Source organism: Camelus bactrianus, chromosome 1, assembly GCF_048773025.1.
Source record: "Camelus bactrianus isolate YW-2024 breed Bactrian camel chromosome 1, ASM4877302v1, whole genome shotgun sequence".
Taxonomy (NCBI): Eukaryota; Metazoa; Chordata; class Mammalia; order Artiodactyla; family Camelidae; genus Camelus; species Camelus bactrianus.
The window spans coordinates 110,112,740-110,124,154 of record NC_133539.1 but is presented as its reverse complement, the minus strand read 5'-3'; the positions used below and the strand labels follow the sequence as shown (position 1 = coordinate 110,124,154).

General features: G+C 42.7%; 1 protein-coding gene across 1 annotated transcript in view; it reads left to right on the top strand.

The window, feature by feature from the left end:
- The first annotated feature begins 285 nt into the window (after window positions 1–285).
- The window catches only part of LOC105063256 (inhibitor of carbonic anhydrase), a 36,353-nt gene continuing 25,223 nt past the window's right edge, over window positions 286–11,415 (top strand). Inside the window, exons 1-4 of the mRNA XM_010947721.3 lie at window positions 286–443; window positions 5,986–6,158; window positions 9,487–9,595; window positions 10,430–10,588. Of these exons, the coding sequence (XP_010946023.2) occupies window positions 401–443; window positions 5,986–6,158; window positions 9,487–9,595; window positions 10,430–10,588 (484 nt within the window). The 5' untranslated portion in view covers window positions 286–400. The remainder of the gene's footprint in view (window positions 444–5,985; window positions 6,159–9,486; window positions 9,596–10,429; window positions 10,589–11,415) is intronic.

The following is an 11,415-nucleotide window of genomic DNA, read 5'->3' as shown; positions in this document are numbered from 1 at the left end:
TCTAAGAGTTGCTTGTCTACATGAATGTCTGGGGGGATCAGGGAACCTACCTTCTAGTAACTAACCTGGGGCCCAGGCGGTCACTCTGGTCTCCGGTCTCAGTTTCTCTCTCTGTGGAGTAAGGCAGTCAGCCCAGCGGGCTCCTGGGTTGCTGCGGCTGGTACCTCCGGGGTGCGCACCCCTGGCCCGCGAGCGGAGATCCAGCTCAGGGCGCTGGGCATAGGGAGCAGCCGCGGGTGGGCGGGCAAGTGGCCCGGGGGAGGAGTGGGGGTGTGGCGAGCGCGATCCACCCGGAAGGGAGGGCGAACCCTTGGGAGGAGGCGGAGCCGCCCCGTTGCGGGCAGGTAAAACTGGCTGAGGTCCTGGAAGCCGGGTGGCTGTCGTGTGCCCGCAGCGGAGAATGAGGCTCGCCATCTGTGTCCTGCTGTGCGCGGGGTCGCTGGGTGAGTACGCACGGGGAGCCGGGTGGGGGCCGGCCCTCCAGGTTAGGGACAGGATGCTAGCCAAGGGTCAGCCATCGCAGGATACTGCACTGCCTGATCTAAGAGACCTCAAAGCAGCCCAGCGCCTGGCTGGCCACAAAGTGCCTTCCGCCTGCCGCGGCATCCTTGCACCTGACAAACTTTCGCCCTTGCAGAAACCGGTAGCCTAGAGCAGGGGTTCACAAACTAGAACCAGCCGGCCAAATTCCGCCTGCTGCCTGACGTACAGCCCGATAAGCTAAGAATGGTTTGTACATCTTTATATGGATGAAAGAGAATAAAAAAGACTAGTTGACACACGAAAATTGCATGAAATTCGAATGTCAGCATCGATAAATAGAATTTTTTTTTGCAACAGCATCATGCTGATTCAGGTAAGCATTGTCCATGGCTGCTTTCAGGCTTTAAGCGCAGGGTTAAGTAATTGCCACAGAGATTGTGTGTGTCCTACAAATCTAGTAATTGACCAGCTAGTCCGTTACAGAAAAAGTTCATGACCCCTAGCCTAGAGGTTGTTGAACCAGTTCACAGCGGAGGAAACAAGGTCAAGGAGAATTCCAGGGCTCATGGATTATTACTAAGAAGGGGAAGGGGGCACACGGCATGTCAGGTATGTAACTAAAAAGATCTTTTCTGCTCTAAACTGTACAATGCTTCCCATCCCTACCACAAACCAGGGAGGTGAGGGAATACAGGGGAGAAACAATCAGCCTAGAATGGGATCCACCCACCACTCAGTGCCGTGTGACTCTGGGTGATCCCTTGCCCCCTCTGAGCTAATTTCCTCAGTTCTGTAGAAATTGCTTTTTCACAACAAATACGCAGTTGTTGTGAAAGTGAAATGAGGTTAGGTACCTAAGGACACAGCTCTAAATACAGGTGAGTTATCACTAGAAAAAAATCCTGCACATAAACATGAGGGGCCCCTTCCTGTGTTGGGGGTCAGCAGAGCTCTTGGCTGGGTAGCTGTAAGGAAGACAATGGTGAAAAGTTACCGAGATGCAGGAGGACAGTCCTCCCTGGCTTAACAACTGGGTTTGTCCAGCCCTGGCTTAGGCAAGTCTCAGGCTGTCAGAGCATTTCTGGGATAGGGCATCTATCATGGGGGAAGGGGTAGTCTAGGCAGGGCAGAAGGAGAAGGCAGGAAGGGCGAGGAGTGCTTGTGGTGGACCCTCCCTGGCCCAGTGCTGCCACCTAGGGCTACACAGGGAGCTGGCCTGGGGCTGGGGCAGGCTGGCAAGGTAGCTATAGCTGTGGTCCCGCTACCTCACAGGAAATCCAAAGTACAGCCCCCTTGGTCTCTCCCTCATTGTTCCTGAACAGGGCTTGTGGTGTTTGTTCTTCCTCCATCCCCTCTCTTGGCAGTGTCAGATACTGACCAAAAGTTCATTTTCCCAGTCAATTCTGTGTTTACAAACCAGAGGCAGGAGCTGCCTCTCCCCCAGCATTGCCCCCCTCCCCCAACATTCCGTTCCTCTTGGCTGCTGGACAAGGCTGCAGTCCAGGACGTGCCTTCTTCAAAGCTCAGTGTTCTCTGCCAACAAAAACTTTTCTGGTGGCAAATGACAGATATGCAACCAAACTAGTTTAAACTCAAAAGGCCAAAGGAGAGGGAATGGTTATTAGTAGGCCTTGCAAGAGCCAAGAATCAGGGGCTCAGAACATCCTCCACCTTAGCCGCCACCTACTTTCTCTGCCTCTTGCTCTTCTGGGGAAGAGATTTCTCCATGTAGTGAACATGTGGCCATCAGCAGCTTTTCCCTTCCAGGATCAGATTGAAATATTCACTATGGGCTCTGATTGCCCATATATATATGTGTGTGTGTTATATATATATATATATATACGTATGTATGTGTATATATATATATGTATATACGTATGTATGTATATATAAAGTATATATATATAACACGCACACACATATATATACTTTATCTTTTTAAGTTTTTATTTAAAAAAATTTTAGTGGCGGTCCTGGGGATTGAACCCAGGACCCCGTGCATGCTAAGCTTGCTCTCTACAGCACTGAGCGATACCCTCCCCACAATCGCCCCTTCTTGAAATCCTCCCACTGTTATTGATGGCTGGCTTCGTTTAGGTTACTTTACTCCACCGACCCTTATCTTGCTTGCACACACTCTCGTTCTTTGTCTTTTTAAAATCATTTTTATTGATGTATAACTTACATATAATAAAATGCCCTCCTTTAAGTATACATACAGTTCAGTGAATTTTGACAAATATATCTACCCATGTAACTACTGCCACAATCACGATATAGAACATTACCATCACTCCCAATCTGTTCCCTACCCCTTCCCAGTCATTCCCATTTTTTCCCCACTTTTGGTAAGTTTTGCCTTTTCTAGGACTTCACATAAATGGAATCATACAGTACATAGTCTTTTGTGTCTGGATTTTTTTTCACTCAGCATAATTGTCTAGGGGTTCATCCACATTGTTGTGGTATCAAAGTTGACTCCTTTTTATTGCTGAGTAGTATGCTGTGGTGTGGCTTTACCACAGTTTGTTATCTATGCATTTGTTAGTGGATGTTGAGGTTGACTGCAGTTTGGGCGTTTTACGACTAAAGCTGCTATGAATGTTAGTGTACAAGTCTTTGGGTGGGCATATGTTTTCATTTCTTTTGAATAAACATCTGAGAGTGGTATCCTGGGTCAAAATGGTAAGTGTATGTTTACCTTGTTAAGAAAATGTCAAACTTTTCTGAGTAGTTGTACCATTTTACATTCCCACCAGCAATATGAGAATTTCAGATGCTGGACATCCTGCCAACACTTGGTGTTGTCAGTATGTTCACATTTAGCCATTCTAGTAGGTGTGTTGTGGCATCTCACTATGGTTTTAAATTGCATTTCTCTGATGAGTAATAATATTGAACATTTTTTCCTGTTTTTATTGGCCACTTGTATATCTTCTTTAATAAAGTATCTGTTCAAATATTTCAATATTTTTTCAATTGGATTATTTGACTTATTATTGAGTTTAAAAAGCCCTTTATTTATTCTGGATACAAGCCCTTGGTCAAATAGATGTATTATAATTGTTTTCTTCAAGCTTGTAGCTTAATTTTCCATTTTCCAAAAGATATATTTTGAAGAGCAGCTGTTTTACATTTCAATCAGGTTCACCTACCTATTTTTATTTTTTTTGTTTTTATGTTTTGTGTCCTCTCTAAAAATGGAATTGGCTATCCCTAAAGTCTCAATATTTTCCTCTCTGTTTTACTTTAGAAGTTTTAGAGCCTCAGTTTTTATGTTTTAGTCTACGGTACATTTTTAGTTAATTTTTATATATGGTGTAAAGTAAGAGTTGAGATTTACTTTTCTCATGGGGATATCCAGTTATTCTAGGACTTGTTTTTGAAAAGAATATCCTTTCGCCTCCTGAATTACCTTTGCAGCTTTGTTGAAAATGTACTGACCTTTATGTGGGTCAATTTCTAGACTCTGTGTTCTGTTTCATTGAGCTCTGTGTCTCTTCTTGTGCCAATAGCACTCTGCCTTGGTTACTGTCAGTTTGTAGTAAGTTTTGAAGGTAGTATAAATCTTACAATTCTATTGTTGTTTAGTTCCCTGTTTTCGTACCATGTGTTTGTCAAGACTTTAGCTTTTCCTCAACAATGTAAACGTCATTCACCCTATTTTATACTCACACTTCTAAAATACATGGGAAGTGCCAAAGCTACAATCGTAATCATCTGAACATAAGCACAGGTGACTGAAAATGCAGACTTTCCAAAACGCTTTCCCAGTAAGTGCTTACCTTTGAGAAAGGAAAAAAAAAAACTGCAGTTGTATACAGTAGCTCTTTGGTATAGGATTCTCTCTGAGGAAATTTATCTCCTGCCCCATTCCTTTTGATATTTCTTGCTTACAGATAGTTCAAAGGCAGTACAGATTTTGGAGTCAAATAGAGCTGAGTGTTTCAAATATTAGCTTCATCTCTCATTATTTGATGCCTCTGACAGTTTTTTGTTGTTGTTTGCTTTTTTTGTTTAGTCTCATCTACAAAATTGGAACACCAATATTCAACTGGCAGAACACTTGTGGACGTTAGAAGAGGGCCATGTACCTCGCCCACTCCCTGACATGCGAGGCCTCCTCAAAAATCACTAGTTGAGATTTGCAGATACTAACTACTATATATAAAATAGATAAACAACAAGTTTATACTGTACAGCACAGGGAACTTTATTCAGTATCTGTAGTAACTTATAATGAAAAAGAATAGAGGCACGGGGAACTATATTTACTATCTTATAGTAACTGAAAGAGAATATGAAAACAAATATATGTATGTTCCTATTAAAAACAAGAAAGAAAAAGAATATGAAAGTGAACATACGTAGGTACATGTATGACTGAACTATTGTGCCGTACACCTGAAATTGACACAACAGTGTAGACTGACTGTACTTCAAATTAAAAAAAAAAAAAGAAAAAAAATTGCTGGCTGTTAATGCTGTCACCTTCACCTTCTAGATTTCATCTAAGATAACATTTTGCTCAAATACCCTAGATTTGTAAGCAGCATGTTGCCTTTGTAATATTCTCGACACTAGTTACTGCAGCTTAAAGCACCAGTGAAATAAACAGCCTCTGATTTTAATGCCTGGGCAGTTATCACCATGGAAGGTTAGAGTATCCAATGTCAAGATAAAGACTAAGTCACTAGGCCCACAGCTTCCTTCTCATAATGTTTTTTTTTTCTTTAGAGGTAAATTCACTAACATAAAATTAATCATTTAAAAGAGTACAATTCGGTGGTATTTAGTACAGTCACAGTGTTAGGTAACTACCACCTCTATCTAATTCCAATGCAATTTCATCTCCCCAAGAGAAAACCCAGTACCCATAAGCAGTCAGTACCCATCCTCCTGTCCCCCAGCCCCTGGCCACCACCAAGTTTCTTTTTGTCTCTATGGATTTACCTATTACAGATACTTCTTATAAATGGAATCATATAACGTGTGGCCTTTTATGTCTGACTTCTTTTGTTTAACGTAATATTTTCAAGCCTTACCAATGTTGTAGCATGTAGCAGTACTTTATTCTTTTTATGGTAGAATACATTTCGTTGTACAGACATATTATATTTTGTTTGTCAGTTCATCCACTGATGTATATTTGGGTTGTTTCCACCTTTTTTGACTGTGGTGAATAGTGCTGCTGTGAATATTTGTATATATGTATTGGAGTACCTGTTTTTGATTCTTTTGGATCTATACTTAGGAGTAGAATTTCTGGGTCATATGGTAATTCTATATTTAGCTTTTGGGGGATGCTTTTAGCTTTTTTTCTCCACAGGGAAAGGTACAATCAGAGAAATGGGACCTGAGAATTTATGTGAGCCAGGCAGCCAATCCAATTTTTGTCTACCCCTCTCAGCCAACCCTGGACCTTGTCTTTAACTTCTTCTTCCAGCAGAGAAAGGTGGGTGCGGTGGGTCCCTTACACTCCTGCCCTCTCTCCCCCAGGGCTGTGTTTGGCTGTTTTTGAGAAAACTGTGAGATGGTGCGTTGTCTCAAGTTCTGAGTCCGAGAAGTGCTCCCATTTCCGTGGTGTTACGAGCAAACTCATTCCATTGGAAGGTGCTCATATCACCTGTATAAAGAGAGACTCTTACCTTGCCTGCCTCAGGGCCATTGAGGTAAGTCACTGCTGCCTAGAGAGAATGGAAGGAAATCAATACTTTCTTCTTTTTCTGCACATGTTATTGTTTATGGCTTCAGAACAATTTTCTCCCCACAGGAACTAGACCGTGCTTTAGAGGAGAAAGAAATAAGCTAGAGACCTGAAAGTACAGAGAGCGGGTGTAGACAAAAACATAGGTGTTCAACATTCATTAGTAGTGAAAACAACAATAATAATAATTAAACAACTGGTAGAGGAGGACTCAGTGAAAATGCCCATGGTAAAGCAGAGCCAGACCTGCACTGGAAGGGAAATCTACAAATACTGAGAAACAAACAAGAAGCTCTAGTATCACTATTATTACTTAATACTGTTTTTGGAATTTCCCAGTAATGCAGTAAGATATAAAATGCCTATGAGTCGGAAACAAACAAAATACCAATATTTTCCAGACAATTTCATGCTTAGAAAGTACAGTGGAATCAAGAGAGATGTTTATTAGTGAAAAAATTAGTTTGGTAAAGGATAAATATATCACAATTAATGTTATTTTCGTATATGAACAATCACTAGTTGGACAAAAATAGCCCCAAATTGTGATCTCATTTACATTAAAAATGATATACAGGAAAATGTTTCAGGAAAAAAAAATCACATGAGAGATCTGCAAGATTGTCATGAATATAAAACAAAAGTCTGGGGCAAGTGAAAAATATTTATTAACAAATTAAAACATATGCCATATTCCTAGATAGGAAGACTAAACATCATATATTTGCATAGTCTTCCAAAGTTAATTCCTAAAATTAACATAATTTTCATCAAAAATATATTATAATTTTAAAAGTTATTAAAATAGTTTTTAAATTCTTAAGAAAATGCATGGATGAGAATATAAAATAGTATGAAAAATAAAATTGCCAGGGGAGTGACTGAGGCCTGCCTGGAACTATAACATACTGATTGATTGAATGATTGATTTTAATGGAGGTACTGGGTATTGAACTCGGGACCTCATGCATGCTAAGCACACACTCTACCACTGACTTATACACCTCCTCTCATAACGTATTCAAATAAATGTTACAAAGAACAGCGTCCTTGGACAGATGGAGCAAACTTAGATGTCTTGGATGTTTGGAAATCCGTCCATCTCTCTAATTATCTACAAGATATGATGTAGATGGAGACTATGATAAATGTCCAACCTTAGGGCCCTTGAGCCTGAGGTTTAATTTTATGTAAGACATGTGGATTTAGACAGGTATGTAAGAAAAGGCAATCTTTCTAAACCAATGGTTGAGAAAGGATTTTTTAGTTGGACAAGGTAGCCATTTAGAAATAAAATCAAGTGAGATTTTTAATCCATTTACCAAAATGAATTCCTAGTTTGACTCAAGTTTACTAATATAGATGGATATAACAAGATAAATCACAAAATTAGGCAACTTTGGAGATGGAAAAATTTTAAATCTCTGAAAAAAAAAATTTTTAAAGCCCTAAGCATACAGAAAAATATATACACATCAGCTATGACAAAACAGCATAGTGTAAAAGCTATATAAAGATGTTTAAATTTATAAGAATAACAAGCTATAAACAAACTACTCACAGAAATTGCAACTAATAGATGATATAAACAAGGAAGGAAAAATGTTCATCCTTTTTAATAATCGAAGAGATGCAAATTAATCCATCCTTAAAGTCACAGTTTATAATTAGTTATGTAATAATATTTCTTAAATGATAGTGTTTCTTTCTGGTAGTTTTGGATAAAATTGGTATGAATTTCTCTTGGCACTGTAAGTTAGAAATTTCGACATCATTTCTGGGAGACACTTTGGAAGTATTCAGTAAAGGTCATAAAGAGGCATACAAACTTTGATTTAAGTATTTTTCTCTAATTCATTCCAATATGTACATGTATGTGTGCACATGTATGGAGAGAATTGATTTGTTACAGGAATCTGACCTTATGCAACTGTGGGAGCTGGTTAAGCAGCCTCTGTAAGACTGTTGTCTTTGCATCTGATAGTGGAACTGGAGGAAGACATAGTCAGGAGGGAAGATGTATATAAAGCAGGGTAGAGTGAGAACCAGAGCCAGAGCCCCTGGGGATGGACTGAAACCCATGTCAATTCTTGTTGCTTCTGACCTTGATGGTGCTCACGAGGCCTTGTGGTCTTCTTGTCCTTTTACCTTTATACTAAATCCCTCCTTTTCTTAAGTTGGTTTCTGATATATGCATCTAATAGGGTACTAACTTTATATACATACATACACATATATGAATAACTATTGTAAAATATGCATAAGAAAAAATGGGATGGGAAAAGAGAAGCAAATATATAGAAACAATATTAAATTTATAAAAAGCTAAATTACTTTAAATGTCAGTTAATACATGAATAAAAAGCATTATTTACAATAGTCAAGATATGGAAGCAACCTAAGTGGCCATCAGTATGAATGAATAAAGGAGCAATGGTGTATATATACAACAGAATATTACTCAGCCATAAAAATGAAATCTTGCCATTTGTGACAACAATGACAAACCTTGAAGGTATTATGCTAAGTGAAATAACTCAGACAGAGAAAGACAAATACTGTATGATTTCACTGATATGTGGGATCTAAAAAACAAAACAAATGAACAAATAGAACAGAACAGAAACAGAGTCATAGATACAGAGAACAAACAGGTGGTTGCCAGAGGGGAGGCAGATAGGAGGAAGAAAGAAATAGGTGAAGGAGATTAGGAGGTACAAACTTCTAGCTGCAAGAAACAAACAAACAAAAGTTTTCCGTGATGGTGAGGGAAATGATCCACCCTCATTTTTTAGAAGAGGCTGTGAGTTTACTGCTTCTCACAGGAAGGAAGGAAACCTTAGCTGACAGATCCTTGGAGAGGGAATCCAGATTCAAGAGTGCAAAACATGACTTCTTATGGATGGAAATATTCTATAGTTCATTCACTCACTTATCCAGAGGCATTTATTGAACATCTACTTGCAGTAGCTGCTAGGATTCAAGAGGCTAAACCCACACAGCAGTAATATCCCCGCCTTGGCAGAGCTTGCATTCCAAAGGGGAGAACAAGCAATAAACGAAAAAGGTTTGTCAGGTGGTTGATAAAGGCTCAGGAGAAAAACAGAAGGCTTCCAGCATTTGCAAGGTGGTAGCTTAAAGAGCGTGGTTGGGGAAAGGCTCACTGAGAAGGCTTTCGAGCCTACACGAGGGAGGCGGAGGAGGTCTGAGCCATGCAGGTATCTATGTGGCAAGTGTCCCCAGCAGAGGGTTAGGTGAGGGGCTACACTCACGTCTGGTCTCTTCTCTTTCAGGCAAAACAGGCAGATGCTGTGACCGTCGAAGGCAGTTTGCTGATTCAGGAAGGCCTGGCCACCTATAACCTGAAGCCCATTGTGGCAGAATTCTATGGGTCAAAAGATGGTGCGTCCTCCGTGGGGACCCAGGTCTCTGTTCTGACACAGCAGCCACGGGTGGAGGCAGGGGCTTTGTCAGCATTATACTTGCAGGGAACAAAGTTGCTGGAGCTCTCTGGAACGTGAGAGGCTGTCCCCTCCGCTGACCCATGGAGGCTGGGATCTTGGTTCTCCCTGGGAAGCTGTGAACATTATACATCCTGATGGGAAAGCCGCTGGTGCTGCTGATTGAGAGGCGGACGCACTCTCCAGAGTCCACCACCCACCCAGTGGAGTTGCACCAATGGGAGGCCCGTCTTCAGAGACACACAGGCCCGACAGCCTCTTCCCTGTGCCAAGTGCCCCTCAGGTGCCGTAGAACATCGGCCTGTGAATGTTGCGAGGAGAGGTTTTGGAGAGTCAAAGAATGGGGTTTTGCCTCCTGCCATACTTGTCCATGAGTGTCACCAGTGTGTGTGAGCATACCCTGCTTCCAGCTGAGCCCAACTTGCAGGGCCCTGGCAGAATCCTGGGGGTGGCCCAGGTACCTTCACCTTCGTGTCTGGGCTGCAGATAGAGAAGCAGAGAAGGGAGAAAAGTCCTTGGGGAGAAACAGTAACAGCAGAATGACCAGGAGCTGCAGGCTCTGTAATGACTGATGTGAAAAAGGATTAAAGTTTATTGCCTTAAAAAGGAACAGTTTTCTTTCTCCTGTCGAGTAAAGGCCATTCCCTTTCCTTTTATGCCCACTTACCAGGAGATGTTGCAGGTCCTAGTATCTCCCCAAATTCCTCATTGTACACACAGTCGGTGCAATGATGTGGCCTCTTCCTTTGGTCCTTCTTTCTCTGCTCCTTTGCAGATCCACAGACCCACCATTATGTCGTAGCTGTGGTGAAGAAGGGCAGCAACCTCCAGCTGGGCCAGCTGCAAGGCAGGAAGACCTGCCACACGGGCCTGGGATGGTCTGCTGGGTGGAACACCCTCATTAGGGGATCTCCCTCTGACTCCCTGGAAGCAGGTAAGCTGGCCGGGCGGGGTGCCTTCTGTCTCCTACTCCAGTTGCCCACATGGATTGTACTGGAGCCTTACCATCACCGTCAGGTGTACACCTTTCATAAGCTCCAACATGGGGTGAGGACAGCCTGCTGTAAACGTGCTCCTGGCTGGGTCTGCTGCACCCGTGACCCTCGGGGACTGCCAGATGTGTTTTTCCTTCTCTCAGCAGAGATGCCCCTGTCTCTAGGCACCTGACAACCCCCCATTCACAGTAATCCCAGTTTGGCTTGACCAGGGCAATCGTGGCGACGCAGAGGGGAAACTCCTTTCCAGCTGCCCAGGAAAGCTCACTAGGGATGAGCGCCGCGCCGCCCGCAGTTGGGCCTCGGTGCCCTGGGTGGGGGCTTGGAATGAAGGCGAGAGGGGATGAGCAGACAGAGCTATGCTTTTTGTGTACTCCAGTCTCTTGTTCCGTTATGATGAGCCAAGGTGAGCCTGGGGTGCCTTTTCAGCCCCTGAAAGTTGACAGCCAACTTTTCTGCACTCTGCAAAAGCGTGTCTTTCTGAGCCCTGCCAGCCTTGCTGCATCCATGTTTCTCCTGGGTTAGGGGCTGCTGGGGTTAGGGGGTGCTGCAGCCTGGCCACAGCTCTGGCCAGGTTTGCCCTTTCTTGGGGGTCCCGCTTGGCTCCAGTATCAGACATTGCTGGACATCTGTCTGGGTGGTCATGAGGCGGCTGTTGGCAGCCCCTCACCCCCACCAGGTAAGCTATCTCCCAACCCCTGCCCATAAATTCTAGAAGAAGGATCCCGTGAGCCACGCAGGCCCCGGATCGGAAGAGCAGAGGGGT